Genomic DNA, 27,214 nt, shown 5'->3' on the forward strand with positions numbered 1-27,214 from the left:
GAAATGGTGCACATTTTAAAAATACAAGTCAGCAAAGTTCAGGAGCAGCATACTGTTAGCCAGTTCTGAATCTTGGCTCCCGTGTATGAGCACTGACCCATGTAGTAAGCCTTAATTATACAGTGTTGATGGGATAGCTAAAGGGCGCAATGGCAGAGTAGTCATTCCTCTTATATTTCTTTGAAGTATGCTTGATGATCGGTGTCTGGGTCGCTTACACAGTTTGTCCTTTGTAATATAACGTCTCGGTGAACCAGTCTGCGTAGTCACATAAACTCCATGCTCATTGTGTGATGATACATTTTTTGCAGACGTGAACCCAAGTTGATCCTAGCTAACTTGCAGAAAGTATAATCAAGGCCTTATCTCTTGTTGCAGGTGCCTAGTTAAACATTACCAAATATTCTCTGAATAACATTTTTTTTTTAAATTGATTGCAGTTTACATTATATGTTTGAAAATATATGTTCCAGAACACATATTTTCACATAATAGGCTAAAACAATGCTAACAAAAAGCTGAAAAAATATATACATAATTTTTTAGGTTCACTTAAAACTGAATATAAATAAAGGCCTTTAAGAAAAATATTAACAAAACACATGGATGTGTCTCACATTATGTTTATTTTATTTGCTGTACATAAAGATCTCGGTGAGCAACTCACTTTTAACAGGTGTTAAACGTGTTACACGTAGGTGTAATACAGAACAAGCAACAAAAAAAAAAGTTGTATTGAGCACATGTAAGGAAGGATATCTTACTATTATGAACACAGTACTTTTTCATTGTACAGGAGTAGAAAAAAAAAAATCAAACTGCAGCTAGCTGGTGAAAACTGTGTGACTAGACACTATGCTAAAGAGCTAAACTCAAGTTTATATCCCAGGAAACTTTTCTGTCAAACTTATTCATTTCCTACAACCAGATTATGTTTTCTTCAGGAAAAAAGTTCTTTATCCACAAACGTTGTGATTTCAGACTTTGGCTTTTTTCAAAACCTCTTGGTCCCAGTCAGTGTCAAGAACATCATTATTTAACTCGGCAGACTCAAACAGAGACAATCCTGAGAATAGGCCTTTGGAACCACTACTATTACTATCCTGAGGACTCGTAAAACACTTTCTCTTTAGACTGGCAGTCCTTTGACAGTTAACTGAATCCCTAGTTACCATTTTCACAGTGTTGTTTTCAGTATGACTGAATTCGGTCTGTTTTATTTTGCACTCGGACATTGTTGTACTCGTTGACTTCATCCCTAGTTCACATTTGTTTGCTGGTGTGTAATCTGTTGCTGGGGGTATGGTTTGGCACTTCTTGCCTATGTGGTTGGCGATGTTTAGAATTTTGTGGACTTTTGAATTAGCTCTCAAACAATCAGCATCACCTTTTTTAAGCGTACTCTTTTCCATTTTTGTTTGAGCTGTTGTGGGTTCACTTGTCCAGATAGATGAGAATCCTGAGAGTTTAATTTCTGAGCTTGAGGAAGTTATACTGGTCTTCATCTGTTCTGATTGTAATGTAGTTTGATTAGTGATGCAAGCACTTGATTTTGAAAGTGGGGTGGAAGTAAATACATCTCTGTCATCACCAGTGCTGACTCTGGTTCTCTGACACAGGTGTGCGTCATTATGACTAATTGGTTTCTTTGTGTTAACGCTCACTGTCATTTGCTTTTCTGGACTGGCATTATTGTTATGGTTGTCAACTGAAGTTCTCATCTTACTTGGTTTGAACATGAATCTTGACAACTTTCCACGCAAGTCTATGTGTGTTTCCGCTTCGACTGCCATTTTCTCCCTTGGAACAGCGCTGCTCTTCCTACTTTCAGTCAGGTGCAATTTGTCCTCCTTTACATAGCTGTCTTTGTCAGTGGACAGGTTTGTCTCTAGTACATTTTCACTTTCATCCCCAAACACCAGCCTTTCTCTGTGTCCTTTTCCAACCTCTTTGTGAAATCGCTGATGTTTCAGGTCCAGTTGCCCAAAGCCTTTATCTCCCATATTCTTAGAGTCCATTGTGCTTCTAGAAACCTTTTGAAAATGATATCCCAATGGCTCTGGATGTGCTTCATGCTTCTTTTTCTCATATTTCAGTATCTCCTCTTGGCTTTTAGAGATTTCTTCTGTAACGCTTTCATTTTTCTTACCTTGTATGTTTTGTTCTGAAACAGAGGTAATATTTCCAAAAACAACTGGAGCAACGGTCCTTCTCGAAGTCAACTTTTCAGATCGACAACTTGATTGTCTGGTTACTTTAGACACGTCTGTTCCACTTGAAATAGTTTTTGTATTTTCTTGAGGTGTAGTTATGGGTGAGGTCCTATCATTTGGGGACAGTGACAGAGAGGTGTGGAACCAGTTCGAGTCACTCCTCACTGTATTACCACTTTCCAAATTGCTAGTGTGTGTTTTGGAGTTTGCGTCACTGAGTAGATGCTTCAGTTTAGTAGTTGATGAATCACATTCAGGAGACTCTGATGTCTGGCTTTTTGACCTTAAGAGAAAAACAACCTGCAGTTAAAATGATGATAGTTCCAAACACTCATGTGCACAAAGTTGAATCCATAAATAAACATTTCAAATCTGCTCCCAATTTGAACTCCACTGGCTACATTCATCACAAAGAATCATGTCATTAAGTGTCAAAGAATAATTATCTTATGTGTTTTTGTATACGTTTTATACAAGTAAAGACAGAAAATGGGGCCTAAAAGACTACAGATTATCAGTGGACGTCAAATCATTAGGTCATGATTTTGATGTCATGGGGGATTTCTTTGCAGAAAAGAGACAGTTACTAGCAGCACTGCTTATGCATTCAAATGTTGTGTAGCAGGAGGTAATAATCTAACATTGGGATTATCTTTGAAAGTTAACAAATAAAAAAAAACAACAACAACAAAAAACAAAACAAAACACCAATTTACTCACCTGGATAGTCTGTCTCGCTCCTTCTTAAGGAACAGTGGGAGGTTCAGTCCTTCGAGCAGTATCTGACACTGAGTTTGATACTGCTCAACAGGGTCAGCAGGAAATGAGGTGAATAAAGTATTCACATTTCCCTGCAGAACGCCACCCTAAAAGAAGAACGTAATATGCAGTTACAGACTGACACAGCAGCATGATGACAACACACCACAAAGTGAATGATATTTGGTGAGTTCAAGTGACGAGTGCAATCAACCAGCTGGAAAACTAAGGAGACTAGAAGTGAGATTGTCATCTGTAAACTCATTTTACATTCTAGCCCACTTTACTTTTAAGTGGGCCAGAATGCTGAAAATTAGTATATCAAAAAGAAGTGTGACTTCATCACTCATTTACAACAAGTGAATGCTGCTGTAACTTATGAAAGCTCTGTCAGCACTCACTCTTAGATAGTGATAACTTTTGACTCGTTTAATTGTTTATCCATTTCTTGATTACTTTGGTGTAGTATGAATAGCTGTGAGAGTCTTTATAAGCACTTCACCAAAATTTATGGAAATACAATTCAAAGTTTATGTCCTCCTCTACATTTTCAGAGATGTCCAGTGGGCCAGATTGGAGTCTTGCCAGACCAATGCTGCAATTAAAGTGGGAGCTTCAACACAATATACAACGAACAGATTGCTTGCAGTATTGTATACAACTTTAGGCTAAAGCATCAAGTCTAAGCTTCAATGTGAGTAGATTTTCAGCAAGTAAAACTGTTTTAGACACGGTTATGTTAGGATTCTGTTTCAGTAAAGGCAATGAAAACCAAAAAATTAGGCAAGAAATAATGAGATGTGGAATTTATTTTTTCAAACTTAACAGCTGGTTTCATTCAAAAAAATTGCACAGACTTTAGTATCCTACCTTTAGTAAACACCGCTGCTAATTATTTTAGTATAATGATCATAGTACATACAAGTGGTGTGAAAACGTGTTTGCCCTGACTGAGCATAAATGCCAGGATCAGTACTACAGTCAACCGATAACAACTATTTTTTCTGGCAAAACTTCTCCTGTTTCTCCTAAGAAGTATAAAAGAGGGCTATGGTATCCGACCCTAGAAAACCACCAAGTCATTGGTCCAGGTATGTGGATGACACCTGGGTGAAAATCAAATTTCAGGATGTGCAACAATTCACGGATCACATTAACTCGCTGGAAAACCACATCAAATTCACCAGGGAGGATATGAAAAGTTGCTGGTTAGCCTTCTTAGACTGTGAGATCGCCATCAGTAATGGGGGACATTTAAAAGTTGATGTGTACTGTAAACATACGCATACGGATAGGGCTGTCTGATATGACCAAAATCTCATATCCCAATATAAGACATCTACCGTCCGATAACGATATAAATCACAAAAATTTTACATTTTCTGTAAATTATGTGAATCTCGGGCAGCTCGACTTGCGTGAAGTGTTTCCAGCTGGGCGTCGTGTACCTGGACTCGAGTGTTTAACCGATGCATGAAACGATACATTTTTAGACATAAGTTGTAATGGCCGCCGTTTTCCTTGTGAGTATTTATTACACGACGTGCTGCCGGGAAAAGCCTGTTCTAACGTTTGAGTCTAAGGTTTATTTTTTAGCACCTGACGGCTCTTTTTTGCTTCTCATCCGTAAATAATCTGCTCTTTCGCGTGATTCAGTTTATTTTGAAAAGTCTCAATAGGATCTTGAGCTTTATTGTGAAAGGTTTATGTGGAAAATAAACAAGTGGACACGCGATGGTGTTACCGTCGTTGTTGCTAACGACAACGCATAAAAACAGGCGCTGTAGTGTGGTTATATTAAATATAAGAGAAAGAGAGAACTTTAAGAAATTAATATAACCACTACAGTGACCATCAAAACGATGAAAAAATATTGCCATAAACGGTTTATTTTGCGACACCACAAAACAAATGATTGCGTAAAATGAAACGATAGACATTTTTATATCATCATCCGATATATATCGTTATATCGAACAGCCCTACATACAGATTAGTATTTAAGGTTTGACTCTCATCTTCCACTGGAGCATAAACTTGGAGTCATCAGGACACTACAACACAGAGCGAACGCCAACCCCACTGACACAACGGCCAGGGAAGCAGAAGAACATCACATCAAAAAGGCCCTGAGTAAATGTGGTTATCCTACACAGCAAATTCAAAAGTGTTAAATGTTTGGTGTTAATAGTCTTCTTGCAAAAGTAGAGTTAATTTTACTCTAAGTAGAGTCACATTCTTTTAATGTAACTCTGAGGTGTAAAATGATAGTAGTTAAAATCGAGTGTTAAAAATGAGTGTTTCTCTGTCAAATCTGGAGGTGTTACAATGGAAACATTAACTCTTGACCTCTTAACTCTGAACTCCTAGAGGGGCTATGACACTAATAGAGTAAATTCACAGACTCCGCCCCCAGCACGGCTCCAATCGAAGCTGAAGTGAAGCCGTTTCAGAACATTTTGCTCTACATATTTGAGTTGTTTGCCATACTTGGTAAGTCATTTTTTCAAAGATTGTTTCAATTATTATTATTATTATGAGCTTTTACTTCTGTAGCTCTTTGGAGTTGAGACAAAGCTGTGTGAAAGGCATTAGCCATGTTGCTCGGTGATAGCATAATATTCTGTTTTAGCTAGCTGAAAGGTATTGTTTGCGGGCAAATACCACAGCCTTGAAAAAAAGCTTGGATGTGAATTTTCAGTCAAACTTTTGGTCAAATACACCTAAAACAATGTCTAGAATGTGAAATGTTGGTATAATGGTACTACTTGAAGCCTGAAAACGATCGCCCATAAAACAAAACGAGCAAACAGCAGTAGCAGACGTCCTGACTGGATTCTACGTTAGCATTTAGATCCCTCCAGAGTTTTGTGCACACGGTTTAGGTAAAAATGAAAAAGGTTGAGGTTTTACATTTAGTTCAGTATTACCTGTTGTCTGTGTCCTTGTCTTTTGGGAAAATACTTTACACAAGTAATGGCTCAAAGAGGATTCCTTTTTTTTTTGTGCTGTGCTGCAATTGTTTACTGGATTATTTGTGCCATTAACTAGTGTCAACTAATTTTTATTCAATCTCCACATAGGATATGCTTGTGAAGATGTCCCTCTCCCCTTCTGTTTTTCTTTTCCTTCCTCTTTCTTTCTCTCTTTCCTATCCCTCACTCATGTCTGTCCCATCTGTAACAACTGAAAATAAAATAAAATAAATAATAAAAACAAAGGTCGATCAAATGGACCAATACAGCAATGCCACGATGATCCATTTGGCAAAATAAATCCATTGGGTATCCTTGTTGGTCTTCAGACAACAATTCTGACGGCTAAAGAACCAAATGGGACAGGCAAAAAAAAAAAAACCTTTTGGGATTTCCTGCTAAAATAAATACAATGAATACAAAACCCTTTAAATTGAAAGAGCCTCATAGACAGGTTGTAATTTTCAAAGTAACAAATAAAAGCCTTACCTGCATAGAGCACTCCATAACAGAAACAGCAATGACAGCGTCTTCTATGGTAACTGTCTCTCTGTACATGAGCTTGGCATGGGCTGTAAAATTAACAAAAAAAGTTTTCTGCCACTGCTGCCGTTCCACTTTTTTCAGATTTGTATATGCAACAAGCTTTATTGTTATTACATATCATCAGCAACTTCATAGTTAACAAAACTTTAGTTTAAAATCATTTTGCTTTTAAATCATCATATGATGAATGTTTAGTAACTAATTACAATATTTGATTAAACAAAAAAAAAAAAAAATCTCCACTTGCTCCTGTGAATGGTCTTTAACCTTCAAGATCTAGTCCTCTAACTGAATCGAATTGATTTTAGAAATCAGTGACAATACCCAGCCCTAAGGCAAAGCATGCTGTGCAAAGACACCCCTGAGACAATCAAGCACATAACAGCAGGGTGCAAGATTCTAGCAAACAGGGCATACGTGGAACGCCATAACAAAGAACATGAACACCTGAGCAGAGTTTGAGAAGTCAGAAGGCCAAAATGGGATGCAGTTCCTAGGGTGGTTGAGAAAGGCTAAGCTAACTCATGTGGACTTCCACATACAAATGGACGGCTACAAACCAAACATACTAGTGATGGACAAGCAGAGGAAGGAGGCTACAGGGATAGATATAGTTATACTAAAGTGGCAGCAACAACAGGAAGAAAGAACACAAAAACAAAAAACATCTTGTATGCCTTTCGGTGCTGCAAGAGCAGCGTGTAAAATATTATCAGAAGACTCGTTTTAGACCTGACCACAATCAATGACTTGACTTATGAATAAATATGACCAAACTAGTCTGAAGTCAAACTTCTCATCTTACCTTCAGCCAGCCTGCTCAGACTCTCCAATGTGCGTATAGTTGTGCGGGCAGCACTGCTGCTATCACTCCGTCTTTGTAGCTGGTAGTAGCGTGTCAGTATACAGTTGGCTTCTTCTGACATCACTGGTTTTAAATGCTTAATCAGGCTGAAATAAGCTTTCATTTTCTCCATAGACCACAGACTCGAACACTGATCAGGTAGTCCTTAAGAAAAAAAGAGAAGGGGCATTTTTACCACGTTCTCCCCATTGAAGGGTATGTGAGAGAACAATAATAATCAATTATTTATAACAACAGACTTTATTGTTTTAGTCATATTTCACTTCCAAACTCAAAAACATGTCTTCTACCTCTGTCCTCCATAATGAAAGAGGAGATGATGTGGTCCCACTCTGCATTTCTGGTATCCAGCAGAACTAAAACCAGGTCAAAACGACTTAGCAAAGGACTGGCCAGAGCTACGTTCACAGACAGTGGCTCGTTGGGATCATACTGGCCTTTAGGGTTGGTAGCTGCCAGAATGGTAGTTCTGGTATTCAGTTTACACACCATGCTGCAGAAAGAGAGAGCAGTGGATCACACAGAAAAAAAAAACGAGAAAAAAAAACAGATGAGTAAACACTTTTTTTTTTAAATTAAAATGATCCATTTAAATAATCCAGTATGTGGATTAGGAGGTTTATTAGTTTATCAAGGTTCATTTTGTATTAGATTCCCCTTGTGTTTTCTACCCCTGTGTTAAGTTTCCCTCGTCCTTTATGCGTTTCATGTCTGCATGTCTTTTGTTGTGAAATTCATGTTGTCATGTCTGCGTTTCATTATGTTTCCTGTTTTATTTTGAAGAGGTCCTATGTTCTACGTTCAATGGGTTTAGTTTTACTCCTCCCCTGTGACGTCATTATGTTCATGTGTGTCAGCTGTTTCCCCATGTGTTCCCACTTCCCTCATAGCTGTGTGTTATTCTCCCTGTCTTCCATGAGTTTGTTGTTGTTAGTTTCCCAGTTTAGTTTTGTTCTTTGTTTCACCTCCACGCTTGCAATAAAGCTGTGTTTTTGAGTTCACGTTTGCCTCGGTAAGGTTTGCGTTTGGGTCATTTTCCTGCCTGCACACAGCCGTTTTGTGACAATGTATAAAAAAAAAAAAGCTGTATAATATTACTGTCAGAGTTTGAGTACAGTATTGTCGTGTGAAATAAGTGTAAATAAAAAAGGAGGGGAAAGGAAAGAGTTGTTAAGATCTCAGTGCTACTTAGGAGATGTTTACAAACTTACAAGGTGAGTAAATGTTTAAACAATAGGAAGGAGAGGAATGTAGAAGACTGTAAATGAGACCCATGAGCTGAGCTGTTGTTTGGGAAAGTGGAGTGAGTTGGTCCTGAGGCCCCGTTGATGAGAACCAGAAAAAACAAACCAAACAAAAAAACTGTCGGCTGGATTAAATGATGTTCTATCCAAACTGGCAGCTCACATGTAGCTCTTCAGCAAAATGAGCCAATAGGATAAAGAAAAGAGAAGATTCTGCTGAATACCAATGAGCATGCCTTTAGTAGACTAGGTCATAAACAAGGTCTTAACAAAATGAGCCACTTGGCACAAGTAGAACAAGAAAAAAAGGAAACCCTGCTAAACACCCATGAGTGGACGAGGTCATAAACACAAAACGAGCCACTGATAACCGTGACTAGATGCCAGAACCTTATGAACATACTTAAAAGTGGACATTGTTAAAGGAGAGTTTGCATAGATATTATAATGACTAAAATTACTTCAGTAGGAGAATTAATTAATGCCCAATGCAGATTATATTTGGTAGTAGTGTAGAATATTTGAGAACAGAAAAATGAGGTCATTTTTTATAAATCGTTAAAATAAACAATACTAAACAAAAAAAAGTTTTAACAATAGCAAAATCAAGACAATAAGACTCCAATGATAATAAACGACAGTATCAAAAGTAAGTAAATATTAATAAGGCAAAGGTCTACAACTGAAACGTCATATTTGGTCAGTCTTAACCTGCTGGTCAGCAATTTTGAGTTTAGAGTGTATTCCCCCAAAACCTGCATCTCCTTAGAGACTGTGTCTGCCCCAAAACCAACAAAAAACACTTTGAGAGTCTTTTGCTGATATACGGCATTGAAAGAAAAAAGAAAACGTCATTTTAAGAGTATTCCCTGAAACCCCTCTCAGCTGACACTTTGAGTAATCTTTGAGTTGTTTTTGACCAGGACATAGCCTTCAATGTGCATATTAAATGATTTCATCTACTTTCACAATATCTCTAAATGAGAAACATCCTATCTCAAAGTGATGCTGAAAAACTAGTTCATGCATTTATTATTTTTAGGTAGGACTAATGCATTTTGTTATTAAGAAGATGTCCTAAAACTCTACAACTAAAAACCATCAGTTGATCCAAAATTCAATTTATTTTAATTCAATTCAATGTTATTTATATAGCCCCAAATCACAACTCAAGGCATTTTAAATTGTAAGGTATATCCTATAATAAGAATGCTGCAGCAAGAGTCCTGACAGGGACTAGAAAGAGAGAGAAGATTTCTCCTATATTGGCTTCCCTTCGTTGGCTCCCTGTTAAATCCAGAATTGAATTTGAAATCCTGCTCCTCACATACAAGGACTTAAATAATCAGGCCTCATCTTATCTCAATGACCTGATAGTACCATATCACCCCATTAGAGCACTTTGCTCTCACACTGCAGGCTTACTTGTTGTTCCTAGAGTATTTAAAATTAGAATGGGAGGCAGAGCCTTCAGTTTTCAGGCCCCTCTTCTATGAAACCAGCTCCCAGTTTGGATTCAGCTAGGGTTAGGGAGAACCTAAACAGGTTCTCTTCCTCCACACACTCCTCATTCATAAAGTGCTTTACAAAACCAAACATTACAGCTAACAGGTGCACTGTTTGAGTGCAGCTAGCCAAACAGCGTAGAGCCACTTGCTGCTAAAGAGACAAAGAATGAAAGTGGACACTCTATCCTTGGTTTCTTAGAATAAAACTCATTGTTGCTGTCAAGGGCAGTACTGGAGTGAGCCCTTTAATCTGATTTTTAGTTTTAGTGTCCTTATTTTCCTCTGACTTGTAATTTCTGTCAGTAGTTAACTAACATAAACTAATGTGTGTCAATTAGCCTCAACCAACCAACCACATGTTCGGTACTGACAGAAGCTGGCGCTAAAACATGTTTTTAAAACCTTAAGCACTTATTTCCTAAATCAAGCTTAACAGACAGTGCTATATTTCCATTATGTAAATTAGTTTTTCATGTTCTCTTTAATTCATGATTTGACAGTTATTTTTCCCCACAGGGCCAGGCAGGTTTCCTGTGATAAATGAAATCATTATTTAAGTTATGTTTGTCTAGTATTAAAATTTGTTTGCTGTTTGGAAACATTCAAGTGTGACAAAGATGAAAAAACAAAAACAAAGAAAGAAAACCAGGAGGGGGACAAAGAGTTTCCCACAGCACTGTATACGATCGTGGTCATTCTGTGTTTGAAATTCCTAACTTCTGGTGATGTGAATTTATATGTAAATGCATGAGAGTCCTACCCAGCTTTAGCAACACTAATAGATTGTTGCTCCATAGCTTCATGGATGCTGATGCGATCCTGCTCCTTGATGCTGTTGAATTCATCAATGCAGCACAAACCACCATCTGCCAAGACCAGGGCTCCTGCTTCCAGGTGCCAGTCACCTCCATCCTTCACAGCTGCTACTGTCAGTCCTTTGGAAACACATTCACTTTATGAAGTAATACATTGGTATTATATGTAAAAATATATAGTTAATCACATGTCCGAGTCACCCTTCATTTCTTGACATTGCTTCCAACAAGGCAGATTTTAATTGTATTATTATTATTTTTTTAAATCATCATGAGCGATACTTCTTGGGCCTTTCAAAGTTTTGAAGTAAATTGGATGTGTTTTAGCTCATTTTCAGTCCAGTCCATGTATCAGAGGAATATTTTATTGTTTGTTAAGCCACTTAACAGATTTATTTCACGGTATGAGTTTCATTGGAGGGGAGGGCAAATCAACCACCTGAGACACTGAGGCAGTTTTTGGTACAGAAGCACATGATCAGCAACCTTCATAGCCTCCTGAGCGATTATGGGGAAATTCTCTCTGGAGATAAAAAAAAAAAGTGGTTTATGCCAAACATGTGGATGATATATGTAGGGGAGACTGGGGCCCGTTTGAGAGTGCGTTTTTCAACAACACCTATATCCGTTCGGCGGAGTCGTGTACTTTAGTGGTACAGTGGTACACCCACTTTAAGGAGCATTGATCATCATGGGTTTGCAGGTTAATCCGGGGTGGTCGGTCGGTCAGCGGAGAAGGAGGGAGAGGGGGTGGATAGAGCGACTAAACACTTGTGTTCTGTTAGGCCTGAATGTACCCATATGAGATGTGGATTGTACTTTTTTTTCTTCTTGAATTAGAGGACCACATATACAGTATGGGTGAAAGGGGTTGCTTTTTAGTTGTCTCTTGTATTGGTTGCCTGAGGTATTGTGATTATGATATATAATGAATATGTGACACTAATGAATCCATCAGGACCCAGAGGGGGAGGGATGGGAGATTGAGTGGATGACCTGCTGTGATACTCCAGGAGCCAAGATTGGAGGACCTGCCCGTATATTGGTGGTTTGTCTGTTCTTAATCTTTGTTCTGACCTAAATAAAGGCATAGGTTACATCCATATGACGTATGGTTAATAGACTAAGAGTGTGAAATAAACAAAGGAAGCTTCAAAAAAAGAAAACTGACTGAAGGCCTACTGTTTCGGTGCCACAGGAGCAGAGATGAGGAGATGTGAAAAACCACCACAAGTGCTTCATGTGAGAAAGTGAAATAAACACCAAGAGAGCCCTGAACAGACTTATTTCATGTGTATGAATCTACCAAAAAAAACAAACAAATTAATTAAAAGGTTAAGGATGTGAGAGCTGTTGTGAGAAATCCTAGTAAACACAGGCTCCCTCCACAGAAACTGCATGGCATTTGGCTGACAAATAGAGTTTAAATACTAACAGTATGTTGTTATATTCTGTGATTTACTAATCACATGAGTTTGGAAATTGCAATTTTTAATGAAAAAAAATAAAAAAATAAAATCAAGAAGTTCAAGAAATCTGTGGCTGAATCGCCTCCAGAGAGTGTTGGGAGACCTGTGCTACAAAGAGAAACGAGTAAAATTAGGAATATGGGTGAGATTTGATTGTGTACTCTGCCATACTTTGATTCGAGATCACAGCAGGTCTTTGAGGGTGAACAATATCAGTAATACACAAGAATGGTATGCACAAAAGATGACGAAGAAGAGGAGGAGAATGGTGGTAGAAGGAAGAAGAGGAACCAAGGGGTAACAGGATGCTACAGCCAAACCCTTAGACCGTGCACCGAAGTTTTAAAGAAATACAAACTGAGCCACAATTTCTAAACACCTAATCATAACCTAACTGTAACCCTGACACTAAAACCACATTTTGAGTCTCAAAATTCTCTTCAAACTTGTGGGGACCAGGATTTTGGTCCCCACAACGACTGGTGGTCCCCACAAGTATGTCTAAACAGGTACAAACACACACACGCACACAAAAGAATTATTATTTTTTTCACCTGTTTACTGAAACATTCCAATTATAGTTATAATGGACATGGACAGTGTAGACTCTCAGCTTTCATTTGAGGGTATCCACATTCGAATTGGATTGATCATTTAGGAGCTTCTGCTCCTTAACATGTGCCACCTTCTTTTTATAAGGGATCACAAGTAATTGGACACTGGACTGAAAAAAAATTCCCTTCTTTCATGAGAAAGAAAGAAAGCACTGGTGAACTTCAGTAACGCAAAAAGACCTGGATGAAGACCCGTGACTGTGTGAAAAATTGATGACACCCTAAACCTAATACCTGGTTGGGCCACCCTCAGCAACAACACCTTTTTAAAAAAATAAAATAAAATAAAAACAGCCCTGTGGAGGAATTTTGGCCAACTCGTCTTTGCAGAATTCAGCCACATTGGAAGGTTTTCGCACATGAACCACCTTTTTAAGATCATGCCACAGGATCTCAGTCGGATTCGGGTCAGGACTTTGACTAGGCCACTCCAAAGTCTGCATTTTGTTGTTCTTAAACCATTCAGAGGTGAACTTGCTGGTGTGTTTTGGATCATTCCATTTGTGGATAATGGCTCTCACTGTGGTTCGCTGGAGTCCCTAGGCTTTAGACATGGCTTTATAACTTACTTCATTTCTCACTTATTCCTGAGTTTCCGTGGATCGCAACATGATGTCTGGCTTTTGAGGATATTTTGACCTACTCCACTTTGTCAGGCAGGCTCTATTTAAGTGATTTCTTGATTGAGAACAGCTGTGGCAATAATCAGGCCTGGGTGTGGCTAGAGAAACTGAACTCAGTTTTCCGAGATGTGATACAATATTTTTTTCCCCTTAATAATAAGAAGCGGCATTTTGTGTCTCCTTTGTGTGTGTATATATAGTTTCTTTTGTTTGTTTGGGTTTTTTTGTTTTTGTTTTTTTTTTAAAGGGAAAAGCAGGACCTACCTGCACTTGTTGAGCCAATTCCAGCTGTGAGTACAGAACGACACATAATCTTGGCAGCATATTTCAGGAACTGAGACTTCCCTGTACCTGGGTCACCAACCAGCAACATATGACACTCGCCTAGAAGGAGCAAATCATGAATACACACATTTCACAGAGGGCCATTTGTAAAACACAAAAAACAACATAGAGGCACTGATTTGTCAGAGTTTACATTCTGTCACAAGACAGTCACAATTTAAATTTTCATGAAGCTATTTAAAGGGCCCGAAAAAGCAACATGGGTCTGTCCTCCTGTGGGCTGACCATCTCTGTGGCCCCTCCTGTGGGTGGTGAGCCCACAGGTGGCCTCAAAATCTCATCATTGCTTTTTGAGGATGATGTGATTCTCTTGACTTCATCAGGTGAGGAACTTCAAGCTCACACTGGAGCAGTATGCAGCCAAGTGTGAAGCGGCGAGAATGCGAGTTAGCAACTCCAAGTCTAAGTTCTCAGTCGGCAAAGGGTGGAGTGCTGATTCCAGGACACGGATGAGTTATTGCCCCAAGTGGAGGAGTTCAAGTATCTGTTGTTCACGAGTGAGAGGACAGGGGAGTGCGAGAGTGACAGACTGATTGGAGAGGTGTCTGCAGTGATACGGATGCTATGCCAATCGGTTGTAGACAAGAGAGACCTGAGCATAAAACGAAAGTGGTCCATTTACCAGTCAACCTATGTTCCTACACTCTTGTTGCAAGCTCTGGGGAGTGACCAAAAGAATGAGGTTCCAGGCACAAGCAGTAGAAATGAGTTTACTGCAAAGCGTAGCGGGGCTCTCCCCTGGAGGTAGGGTGAGGGACTCAAAAGGAGGTGGTTCTTCTGACATCTGACTAGGATACCTCATGGACTTCTCCTAGATGAAGTATTCCGGTTGTCTTACCAGGAGAAGGCCCAGGGTTTGGAATGTCTCAGTCTCCCCTCAGATGAGCTAGAGGAGGTGGCTGGGGTAAGGGAAGTTTCAGTTTTTCTGCTCCAGCCACAACCAGAACCCAGATGAGCAGCAGAAATTTGATTGATGGTTGGTTCAAAAGAAAATGAACTGCAAAGGGCCAGATTCCACTTCAAAGGCACAGCTTAGAAATGTTTTGGGGCTTTTTTTAAGTTTATTTACTGGTTTGTAGGAGTCATTCTTTGCAGATACTTAAGAATATTAATATGTATTATTTAAAAATTAAAAAAAGAAAAATCGCATACCCCTAATTTTGGTCCCAGAAGAATCTATTCTCTGAACTCCCCCAGCCAAGACCATGGCCACTGCCAGTTTAATTACATACATGCCAAAAACCTGTGGACACAGGCTCAATAAGATATGGTTCCTACCTACAAATAAGAGAGAGGGAAACAAAATAAATGGATATAGAGCAAGATACACAAATATAATAGTCTTACACAGTAAATTATACATACCAGCTATAGGATTATGTTTGTAGCTATTCCAGAATTCTTCAAATTCTTCCTGAGCATCCTTTACAAGCTGTCCAGCAGCAGCCTGCTGGTTGTTTACCTCTATATTGTTAGCTTTGAGGACCAACTCCACATCACAAAGTGCACCATCATAAAAGGTTTTCCAGCGCAGACACATCACTCCATAAACAGTGACATCATCTCCTGGGAGCATACAGTCCAAAAGCCAATACATGAGATTAATTATTAAAATTTTATTTTCAGGTCTGATTTTGGCAAAGTAATCATAATACAACTACCTTTGTTGCATCGTTTTTCACTACAAACATCTATTAAGAGTTAGAAAACATACATTTCCAGCACTGATGTGGATTTCCAGTGACAAACTTATGTTTGCTTTGCTACTCATTTTAAACTCAACTTGCCTTGAGCCACAAACTGTAAGCTATCAGGAGAAGCGTATCTGGACAGTTCTTACACATTAATGTTTCTTACCAGATTTACAACTGTCGACAAGGTCATTCTCCAGAACTACCAGTAAAGAACGAGGAATACTGCCCACTGAAAGTTTCTGCACCTGTTGTAAGATGGGTACAATTCGATAAAAATGACATTTTACGCACTCAGCATGTGAAGTTTTAACAACATAACTTAACGCTTTAACTATGTTTAGAAATTTTTAAAATCAATACATAAATTAATTAAATAAAATCAAAAAGCTCATGTTTAAAAGCCTAACCTGCTCTTGAATTTTGATCTCCTGGTAATCCCTGCAAGCAGCAGGTTCAGATCCTTCAGACAGACAAGTGAATTTATACGAGTTACAGCTATCGGGGTTAGGGCAGGCTACGGGTGGGACAAACGTGTAGAATTGCTCAAATTCTGCCTGCACTGTGAAAACATGACGACACTTTGTGCACATGTAATCACGCTCATATTCCAGAACCTACGAGAGGAGGAAAAAGACACGGCTGTCAGTAAAACTCAAAGAAACCAAAGTGGATCTGCGTAAGGCTCTGCTCCTTGTCCAAACACCACCTCAAAGTTTACAAAGTGACTTTTTGTGTCTCGTTGAATTTTTAACTTGCATTCAATTTTTTAATCGAATAACTGTTTCAACAGTTAAGCTTAACTGTAGAAGGCTTGTTAGACATTAAGAAACATTTCTCGCTCTCTGGATGTTACACATAACTAATAATGGTCATGAATAAGAATAAAAACTGGAAGTTGTCTGTGGGGAGGTGTGGTTTTGGCTAAGCTGCAGAGGAGGCATGGAGCAGTGGGTTTAGGGTGGGACGTCAGGGGAGGCTAACCCACACAGCTGTTCTCAATCACCTTTTTTTTTTTTTTTTTTTTTTTTGCCTGTCCCGTTTGGCTCTTTTGCCATCAGAATTGTTGTCTAAAGGCAAAGAAAGATGCCCATTTACTTTACCAAATTGACCATCCCAGCCTTGCCATAATGGTCCATTTGATTCACCTTTTATTGTTTATTTTATTTTCACTTGCTGAATACGGGACAGACTTGACTGGGGGAAAGAAGGGGAGAAAGAAAGAGGGAAAGAGAAACAGCTGAGAAGAGGGACGACGGGGGAGAAGGGCAAAAGACAAAAACCAACAGAACGGGCAGAGAAAAAAAATGCATATATCGATCACCTGGATCACCTGCTGAGAAAGAAAAAAGAAAACAAGCAGAAGAGAACAAGAGTAATAGAATAAACAACATCACAATGATATATGGGAATATGACAGTAAATACTAAATATTAAACATTATTGTGCAGCACGTAAGATCAACAGAACACAGTGTGCTTTGAGGTAGGAGCCAAAAAGGGTGTAGTTTGTGGGTGTGATCACCCGTGTGTACACCTGTGAGCATGGACGCGCTTGTTTTTTTAAAAAGAAAAAGGTTCCTTCATGTAATGATCTGCTAGAGGGTGTGGGGGGGCCACTGCCCCGTCCTCCAGGGCATGAAGCAGGTATGGAGGAGATCAAAACTCCAGACATCCAGAGGCCCCCAGAACACAAGAGACCAAGAAGGACCAACAGAGGGGCAGCTGCGCCACTGTCCCAGATGAGGGGTCACTCAGCAGCCGCGGAGCAGAAGAGAGGGGGGGGTTGCAGTGACGCGCCCGTGAGCTCCGCCAGCAGCCAGCTGTGCCTGAGTGACCGAGCCCCAGGCCGAGAGGCCGGGGGCACCCCACCTCCGAAGTGGCCCGAGCGAGCCCCAGGCTCCAGGCCCAATAAGCGGCCGCCAAAGGGGTGAGCCGGTGTGTACCTGGACGCCCATCCCCAGACACAAAGAACCACCAACGCACCGATGTCTGAGAGAGTCCGCCACTGGCAGGGGAAGTGGTGGTGGGGGGAGATAGGCCTCCAAACCTTGGAGGGCCTGAGATGTCCCCAGAGAGGTGGCGCCTGACACCCAACCTGACATATAGACACAGACATACAGGCACACACATATACAAACATCCATTCCCACCCTCATGCTCTCATATGCACTTACTCCACACTCAACCAACGTGGAGACAGACATAAAGAGACGCTGTACACACGATCACACTCCCCAAGCGTACTCTACGAACCGGGTCTAGGTACCCTTGCCCCTGGAGGGGGGAACTGCACCCAGACCCAGGTGGTGTTACCCTTTTCCCTGCGGTGGGGAGAGGCAGACCGCCCCGACTCCGCAGCAGCAGGGAGGCCCCACACTCCAGACCGCAGTCGGACGGCCAACTCCTCCTCCTAGCCCCCCCGCTCCAGCAGGCCGCAGAGAACGGGGGTGTTCTCAATCACCTGATCATGCCTTCCCCATTTCAGTAGGATGCCGGGACCTGACGGGAGGACAGCTGGGAAGTTGTACAAACCAAAAAGTGTGCTGTATGTATAATATCAATCGACTTGCAATGCTGTGTGCTTCGGGTCTTTTTGTCACAATGATGCCGAAACCCAGTCATGGGATGATGGACCGCAACCTATTCGGCTGGTGGAAGTGCTGGCGAAGATGGTGGTGGAGCTAGCCGCTATGCATCAGTAGCAGGCTGCAGTGCATCATCTGCAGAGCAGCACCTGATGGTTCATCTAACCCTTTTCCCCTCTACAGACACCATCCTCCACTCACCGGGAGCCGCTGGGGCAGGAGTGTTGAGTGCGGGGGGGCCAGGACACGTCTGCTGGGAGCGCCCACAGACGTGTGAGATAGATGTTCCATTTTGCTGGCCCTCCAACACCCTCCTTCAGTCTAAGAGGTACGTACAGCATAACGGTAAGGTGCGAAGGGGGTACATGCCAGTCTATGGTGGATATGGGTTGCACGCACACCCTGGTCTACCAAATCCTTGGTGGACACTGACCCCCTGTTAGGGCAGTGTGTGGGGATGCAGTCACAACCAGTAATGATGTGTAGTGTCTGCATTGCACTAAGCGGTGACGTGGGGTCATCGAACGCTGGCTCTGGCCTGGAGGAGACGGCAGGGCCTTCTTGTGATGCCTCATCAGCTAAAGAAATTCCCTCCATGGAAGATTTCCCACTAAAGCAGTCTTATGATGACACTATATGCTAGGTCTTTGACCAAGTGATAAAAAAAATGATGGTCACATGTTGCACCCTGACCTACCCAAAAAAGACAGGTTGTATCAACTGGGTCCTTTCACAAATATTTAATTCAAATATTGACACGATGTGTGGGCGTCTAAATCTCTACTCCACTATTAACTGGTGGCTTATATGTATACTGCTCATGTTTTTTGCAGTGTTGGAAGCAGCATTCCATTTAATTGAATAGCACATGTACATATATGAAATGCTGTTACCTTGGCAATACTGGTACGTATTACAGTACCAGTTACAGACAAAAAGTGTCCTACATCTCTAGTCCTAGGAATTGTATCTCTTGTCAGCTCTGGGCACACTGGCAGACCTGGACACAGGAGAAAAAAAAGTTACGTGAAGTGACTCAAACAAGCAACAGTGACGAGCAGCAACGCTCGAAAACCCTCAAATGTGGCTGTATTACAACAATTCTGCAAAGATGAGTGGGCCAAAATTAATCTACAGTGGTGTAAAAGACTCATTACCAGTCGACACAAATGCCTGATTGTAGTTGTTGTTGCTAAGGGGGGTCCAACAAGTTATTAGGTTTAGGGAGCAATAACTTTCTCAAACAGGGCCCTTAATGATAAACACAGTCATTTAGAAACTTCACTTTTACATTTGTTTGATGATCTGAAACATTTAAGTGTGACAAACATACAAAAAATAGAGTATCAGTCAAGGCATGTAATACTCTCTACTTTTAAGATTAGGCTTTCCTTTTTTGACAGAGCTTAAAGTCAGGCCTTTATCGAGTGACCTTGGAGCTACTCTTAGTTATGCTGCAATAGGCTTAGGCTCCTGGGGCTTCCCATGATGCACTGAGCATTTCTCCTTCTCACACCCATTTTCACTACTGTGACCCCGAAACGGTCACAGTAGATGGCTGTGTCTCCCTGAGCCTGGTTCCACAGACAAGGGGCCTGAAAGCTGAAGGCTCTAACTCCCATACTGCTTTTAAACTGGACATGAAACGCTACAAGTATAAATGGTAATTTACACCCTGGAGCCCTGCACTGAAAAACTGATACTGATGTAACACTGTCTGTGAAGCTGGATTTAAGAGAGAAATGCTGATAGAACATGTTTAGTGCCATCTTGTGTCAGTACAAAACATGACGTGACCAGCTTGGTTGGTTGTGGTCAATAGACTTTAGTCTAACATTACTTTATGTTAGCTAACTAGTGACAGAGCCGATAACTCAGGTGGCTCCTTATTTTTAGTCTTATTTTCTACTAAGAGGGGGTCAATTTTGTACTACCATTGGCTGTAGCAATGAGTTTTATCTTAGGAAACCAAGGATCTACTGTCCACTTTCACTGCTTGTCTCTTAAGCAGTCAATAGTTCTTTGTTGTTTGGCTAGCTGCACTAAAATGGGAGAATATAGCTGTTAGCCGTAATGTTCAGATTTATAAAACTAGGTACACCATATAGGAGATGCAAAAACTAAGTGCAAGCACATAAACACTAGATCAGGCGTCTCCAACTCCAGTCCTCGAGAGATACTGGCCGGCAGCTTTTATATGCATCCTTGTTCCGACACACCTGAATCAAATGAATGGCTCGTTACCAGGCCTTTACCAAACTTGATGGCATGCTGAAGAGGTAATTCAGCCATTTGATTGATTCAGCTGTGTTGGAGTAGGGATGCATCTAAAAGCTGCAGACAGTAGCTCTCAAGGACTGGAGTTGGACACCCCTGCATTAGATATATACATAATTCCAGTTTTGGTTATTTGGACAGCTTTACTGATATAACTGTGGGGACTTGGACTTAGAGCTTAAGGCAACAACTAACGTACAGCTGTACGCTGAAATCTGGGAACTAAGGTTAAAAACATTTTGAGTGTCATTCTCTAATATATTTTTCTTTGTGACGGCATAACCATGTTTCCAATAGTTGGAATTCTGTTTCCAAGTTGGGATTCTGTGTAAAATTTTGATCTCTGCCAAGAAGGTTATATTTTCAGTACCATTTGCTCCATGTGTGCCTCTGTGAATACAACAGCTCAAAAGGTTTTGAATGAATTCGAATAAAAGTTTGCAGGAGTACAGAGTGGGGTCATTGCGTTAAAATGTAGCTTGCATTTACCAGCGCCTTCAAGGTCAATTATTAGTCGAAAAAGTAATGTGCCGAATAAAGATTTGAAATAACTGACCTCTCCTTCACAGTCAAATTGATCTAAATGTCAAAGTGATAATAAGCCTATATTGGACTCTCAGATTCTTACTGCCACTGTTTGCATTGACAACATATAAACTATTAGAAAATGATATTTGGGGATTCAAGGTCAAATAGGGTAAAACTGGCAATATTTAGAAAATCATATGAGAATTCTAAATATCACATTATAGTTTTCAACCAAATACATCACATTTGACCTCACCTTTACATTTCAGAAACAAAACAAAAGGAACATATACAAACTAAAATTGGAAGTTAATACTCCCCAGAGAGATTGAGCTACCAAGGCAGAGGTTTGTACTCAGAGTGCTTCTTGTTTTTAATATAACATTAACATGAAATATTTTATAATAATATAAACTTTAATTTAATTTGAATGCACCTACTAAACTATCAAACTGGGAAATTGTATTGTTATCTTTATTAAAATATACACATCTGATTAAGCACTCAAACTCCTTATGCAGACAAAGAAAGGCAACTATTCCCAGTTAATTAAAATAACAGTTTATCCAGTTAAATATTTTAAAAACCAGACTGATATAAAGGCTTTTTCTTAGCTTCCTGAAAAATACAATAACAAAGTTGGTCACCATCTTTAAAAAAAAATAAAAAATAAAAAATAAAAAAATAAAAAACTGCTTTTGAAACTATGTGCTGCTTTCGTAGAGAGTGACCGGATCTATAGCATAGATTTATAACTCAGTTTATTTAGGCTTGACGGCATTTTGGTTGACATAGACACACAATCCAAACTGAGAGCTGTAACTAGTATAACTGCATGACTAACCTGTAATGCGAGCATGAAGAGTGTGGACCAATCTCTGGTCTTGTTTTCTTTGCCCTTCATTATGTTTGAGTGAGCCGTCGTCTGTTACCGCTTTGGCTTTTCTGTTTAATACTTTATCAAATATAGCCAGGATATCAGTGGGATATGCATTGAAATAGTCCCCAATCTGTGGGAAGACAGTACAATAACCATGACATTAGTGCAAATCCACATTAAATAATGAAGTGTAAGTACGTCAAAATAATAAATCGAGTGTTTGGATAAGAAATACTTAGAGGCTAAATATTCAAGAAAGAAAAACAATGTTTCAAAATGAACTGCTCACTGGATTCCAATTTAGAAAATTCCTTTTTAATAGTTTAACTGCATCTGTTAAAAATATATAAATAAACATTTTAAGAAAATTTTTCTTAAAATGCAAAAATTAAAAAAACCCAAGTACAGACATGTCAGCTAAGCCATAAAATAAGATACTTTTTGTCTTTTTACCAGATGGAGCATCATTGTTGAGAAACAAATCTGATCATGTGGGCCTGATCATTTTGTTAACATATTATTGTTCGTTCTATTAAAGACGAAAGAATGAGATCGCAGGTACGAGTGGCGTAAATGAGATTTCTCTGAGGGTTGGATGGATCCTTTACCAATACGGTGAGGAGTTCAGTCATTGGGGAGGGGCTCAGAGTACAGCCACTGCTCCTCCACATTAAAAGGAGCCACATGAGGCAGTTGCCTCCTGGGTAAGCTGTTCCAGCTGGACATGTCCTACCAGAGGAAGGTAGGACAGGGAGAGGGAGGTTTAGGCTTCCCTGTTTGGCCTGCTGACTTCAAATAAGCAGAAGAAAATGAATAGATGATTTATCGTTTTGTTACTCAAGCTGTCTGCCCTAATCTTAGTATATCACGTTTGCAATTTATTTTAATAATCTGGTGCCAAAAAGCAGCACTCCCCGCCACCCCAAAATAAGTTTTTTTTTTGTTTTGTTTTTTAAACTATGCTATCAGTTTTCAATTGATTGCAATATCCTCTAACTATACATAGTAAAATATCTTTGTATAGTCAATTGAAAATTAATTAATTTTAACATATTTAATTTCACTTTGGTCCACTGTAAAACCATATCTCCTTTATTAAGATATGGGATAGTAGCATTTAATGTTTAAATTTATCCAGTTTAAACAGCAATATATTAATTAACTAATAAGTAACCACTCTGTGCCCTAAGTCCCAAAAGGATTAATCTCTTGTCTCATGTTCGACGGTGTTCCTAGGGATGATTTTTGTGTATAAAAAGATTAATGAACTGAAGAAGACCCCTTTTATATGAGCGTTCACAGAGGCTAACCCAGAAAGCCCGGCTTAACAGAAAAAAAAAGTATCCCCACCGTCAATATACCCTAACTAAGACAAATAAAACTTTGATGTGAAACATTTAAAAGTGACAAATATGCAGAAAAAGAAGAAATCAGGAAGCAAATAGTTTTTCCACATGCCATTTGTTGATGGCATGATGAACTATACTCACAAATAGTGTTTTCTGGCAGTGTTCCTAAGCACATGCTGACAGTGCAGGGCCACCTGATGGCCTAAAGATCACAAGCTTCCAGACTTGTCACACAAAGACTTCTCCTGCTCCTCAGAATTATTTGATATTATGTACTGTATATAAGGAGATATAAAAAGTCTATATTCCATAATTTGTAGACATAGTGTTTGGCGGATGAATGGTGAAACCCTGCCCATGTTTATTTCTGAGAAACATTAGCTCTCCAAGCTCTTTTCAAACCTAATCATGTTACTGACCTGTTGCCAATGAATCAAATTAGTTGCAAAATGTTTCTATGATTGCTTCACTTTAGTATCATTTACTTTTCCAGCCTTTTTTTCTACAGTTCCCAACTTAAAATGTTAAATTTGGTCAGTTTAAACATTTGATATGTTTTTGAGGTGCTTTTGTGAATAAATGTGGGTTTGAGATTTAGAAATCATTGCCTTCTGTGTTATTTAAACTTTACACTCCAATGCCCATCATTTTAGGAACCGGGATTATAATAATACTATTCTGAGTTTAACCATGACACATGACTTTTTTTTTCTTTTTTAAACAGACATACAAATCTCAAGGAGCTTACTTTATCTATATCCCAAACACAGAAAACTGTGTTAACATTACCTCCATATTGGCCTCAAACAATGTCATGGCATTAACCACTAGAGGGCGATGAGTGTCTTCATTATCTTCAGTCTCTTCAATAAGTTGAAGAATGTCATTGTGATGATGATCTGTCAGATAGGTTTCAAACACCCGATCAATCAGGGCCTCCTGTTCCGGGCTTATCAACATGATGCAACAATTTGAATCCCTGCAAGAACATAAACAATGAAACTGACGTTTATAAAGACTAATGTTACAAACACGTTGTGTGCTGGTCTTAAACATCATTTTAAATATTCCATATCCATGTGCATTCACAGTTAAAGATCTCTCTTTATGCGTGCTCAGCAGTCAAACAAAGATGTTAAGCTGCTGGCTAGCTGCACACAAAAGACATGGAAGACAAACGTGGACAGGTCTATTGGCAGCAGAGTGGCCCACTCTCAATATTAATATTAATATTAAAAACCCGTAACATTAGAGAATATGATTAGGTTAAACACATAATTGCAACACAGCTATTGCACATTTAAAGAAGCCGTGTGGGAGAGAGGAAACAAAATTCAAATGCAATACTGCTCTATTAGAAGTTCTCAACTTTGTTCTAACTGCCTAAAACTGCGCGACAAAGCAACAAATAATGTTCCCATGTCTTCCCGGTGCTCATCAGGCAAAGACACAGATTTTAACTATAGACACTCCTACTGTCTACCCGAGAGTTACAAAAGGCACTTCTTTGTAATTGGATTAGTACACGTCAGTCACATTGATTTCAAACAAAAATACCACTTGACATGTCATCTATTAGCGTAAACACCCTGCATACTAAAAGTTGTATAACAAGTTTCTCCCGCTGATAATTACGTTCATATCCTGTCTGGCTGTAATAATGTAAAGGCTCACATACCGTTTGTCAGACACACGAACATTTTCTAATAAGAAACCCACTTGTACAGCCACAGCGACTTGTGCTGCGCGGGCTTACAGCTGTCTTCTTCTACGTCTAAACTGGCTTCTGCTTCTTCTTCTTCTTGTTTGTAAACGGTTGGCAAACAACAAAAGAGTTTGTCATTGCCGCCAACTGGTATGGAGTGTGTATCGGCATATTCTCATGCAGGAGCTTGGAACGGTGTGTATGGAGGGCTACAAGTGCCAAAAGGATATAAATAAATAATTACACAGTTAATTTAATATTTCATTTATTAATAATGAAGGTAGAAAATAATAATTCATTAAATATTGATTTATTTCATTTGAAACATTAAATAAATGTGTTTATTTGTAATTTCCATAAAATATTGACATATTTAGTTCAAACATTTTGACACTCCTGGCGCTGATGCAGTGTTCATGAATTTCAACCTTGCTCATCAAAGTAACAAGGCGGGGTCAATGCCGATTTGTTTAGTGGGCATTTCTCAATACCCAAAGCTCATTTGGACTTAATGGAACCCAGACTGTAAGTAATCTTTTAAAATACTACTGTTTTTGTGTCAGCAAATACACTTCTGATATTTTTTTTCTAGGCAACAATTTTGTGATGTAAACTTCAACCATCTGGGCAATCAGTCGAAATGAACCCTAAATGCAAAAGTGCTTTGATATTTTCGGAGATGTGGTTCCCGATGTTTCTTCCCACTAGTCTAACAGCCAGCTTTATGGTTGGAGCAGACAACACCCAGGTCCCTGCACACAAACCCTTGCTGACCCTCACCTCTTGAAGACTAAACAGGGATTACAAGGAACTCAGAAACATAGACTGCTAATGAACCTTAAATCGTGATCATAATGCATAACAATCACGAAAACACAAGAAACTCAAAATGCTGCGACCAAGACAAAGAACCATGAGAAAGTGTGCAACATATTGAGAGATGTTCTGCTTGTTCCTAAATTAAAATCAGAATAAGAATAACCTTATGTGTTAGGTTTGTATTTTACTTTTTCATAATCTACCCCCAAGTCAAAAACATACAAAAAACTACACTTTACATAGAAGTTATAATGTATTATATACATAATTGTACCCGTCCAGTGGTCAATTTCATAACCACGTGGCAGCAGGGATTTCACAGCACAAGCCTAACCCCAAGACTCTCTAATTCCCTCCCTGGTCACCCCTACATCACAGCCTAATGTGATTAAGAATGATCAGAGTGCTAAAACAGAGCTTTTCTTTATTTCCTCATAATAAAGCATTTTTATTCAGAAACAAAGATAAATCAAAATAAGTTTGATCAATATATAAATGAGAAATTTAGGTTGAGTAGTGAAAATGATTGTCTGTGAAAACTAATATCTAAGCAATGAGTTTATCATACACATAATCCTAAATTAGAGAAATAATGTTAACTGTTACACAGAGCCTGGTGTAGCCCCATTTTTCTTGTGGTAAAGAAAGATGGGTTTTGTTAGGATAAAATAAAGCTGTTTTTAATTATTTTTATACATTGCTATGTGCTCATTAAAGAGTTGGCACTCCATGAAATGAGGGTCAAAAGCTTAATTCAGCTCTATGACTGAATTGAATTATCATGACTGTCATGTAGACGTGCAGAGGGTTTTGCAAAACATTGTCACAGACAGCCGGGGGCCAGCATGAGAGGTTCGGATCCAAAAGCAGACACCATGAGCTCAGCTGCATTTTACACAAGTGATTTATTAAAGGGTGACAGTGAAAAACAAAACACCCTAATCCTCAGTGAACTAACCTAGTTCAGTTCAATTCAATACTTTATTGTCCCACCAGGGGAAATTAGTTTAGCTGCAAGGGCAACAATAAGAGTAAACAAAACAATAATAAAAAGGTACAAGACAGTTATTTGCCATTAAGGAGACGGGTTGCAGTGGGGATAAGGGAAATATGGAGTCTTTTGGTATTCCTCACAGGTACTCTAAAACAACGGCCAGAGGTCAAACTCATTGTAAAGTGGATGGTTAAAACAATTAATAGAATAAGCCTTTCCCAGCACATGCTTGTTATAAATGGCCAAAAATCCATCTTGCAAACGCCCTGAGAGTTTGCTGGGAGTTTTTACCAAAAGTCCCAACCAATTCTTGTTCTTCAGAGTCCTGTTACCAAACCAGGCAGCGATACAGAAAGAAAACATATTTAGTAAAACTTTTGTAAAACAAGGACAACATAATAATAATAA

General features: G+C 39.3%; 1 protein-coding gene across 2 annotated transcripts; it reads right to left on the reverse strand.

Moving 5' to 3' along the window:
* Positions 1-613: 613 nt before the first annotated feature.
* Positions 614-25,050, reverse strand: mcm9 (minichromosome maintenance 9 homologous recombination repair factor). Of its 2 annotated transcripts, none has more exons than XM_005747796.1 (15): positions 24,967-25,050; positions 24,078-24,187; positions 21,904-22,069; positions 19,148-19,254; positions 16,078-16,284; positions 15,834-15,915; positions 15,342-15,542; positions 15,129-15,254; positions 13,896-14,015; positions 10,871-11,045; positions 7,649-7,851; positions 7,299-7,502; positions 6,437-6,519; positions 2,934-3,079; positions 614-2,496 (listed from the first exon to the last, which is right to left on the reverse strand). In XM_005747796.1, the coding sequence occupies exons 1-15, from the start codon at positions 24,986-24,988 to the stop codon at positions 978-980; spliced, it is 3,471 nt and encodes a 1,156-aa protein (XP_005747853.1). In that variant the 5' UTR covers positions 24,989-25,050; the 3' UTR covers positions 614-977. The 2 variants fall into 2 exon arrangements, with proteins under 2 accessions (XP_005747853.1, XP_005747852.1); XM_005747795.2 differs by having other exon boundaries at positions 24,078-24,267.
* Positions 25,051-27,214: the final 2,164 nt, after the last annotated feature.

Source organism: Pundamilia nyererei, unplaced genomic scaffold (genome assembly GCF_000239375.1).
Source record: "Pundamilia nyererei isolate P.nyererei 1_Seehausen unplaced genomic scaffold, PunNye1.0 scaffold00204, whole genome shotgun sequence".
Classification (NCBI taxonomy): Eukaryota; Metazoa; Chordata; class Actinopteri; order Cichliformes; family Cichlidae; genus Pundamilia; species Pundamilia nyererei.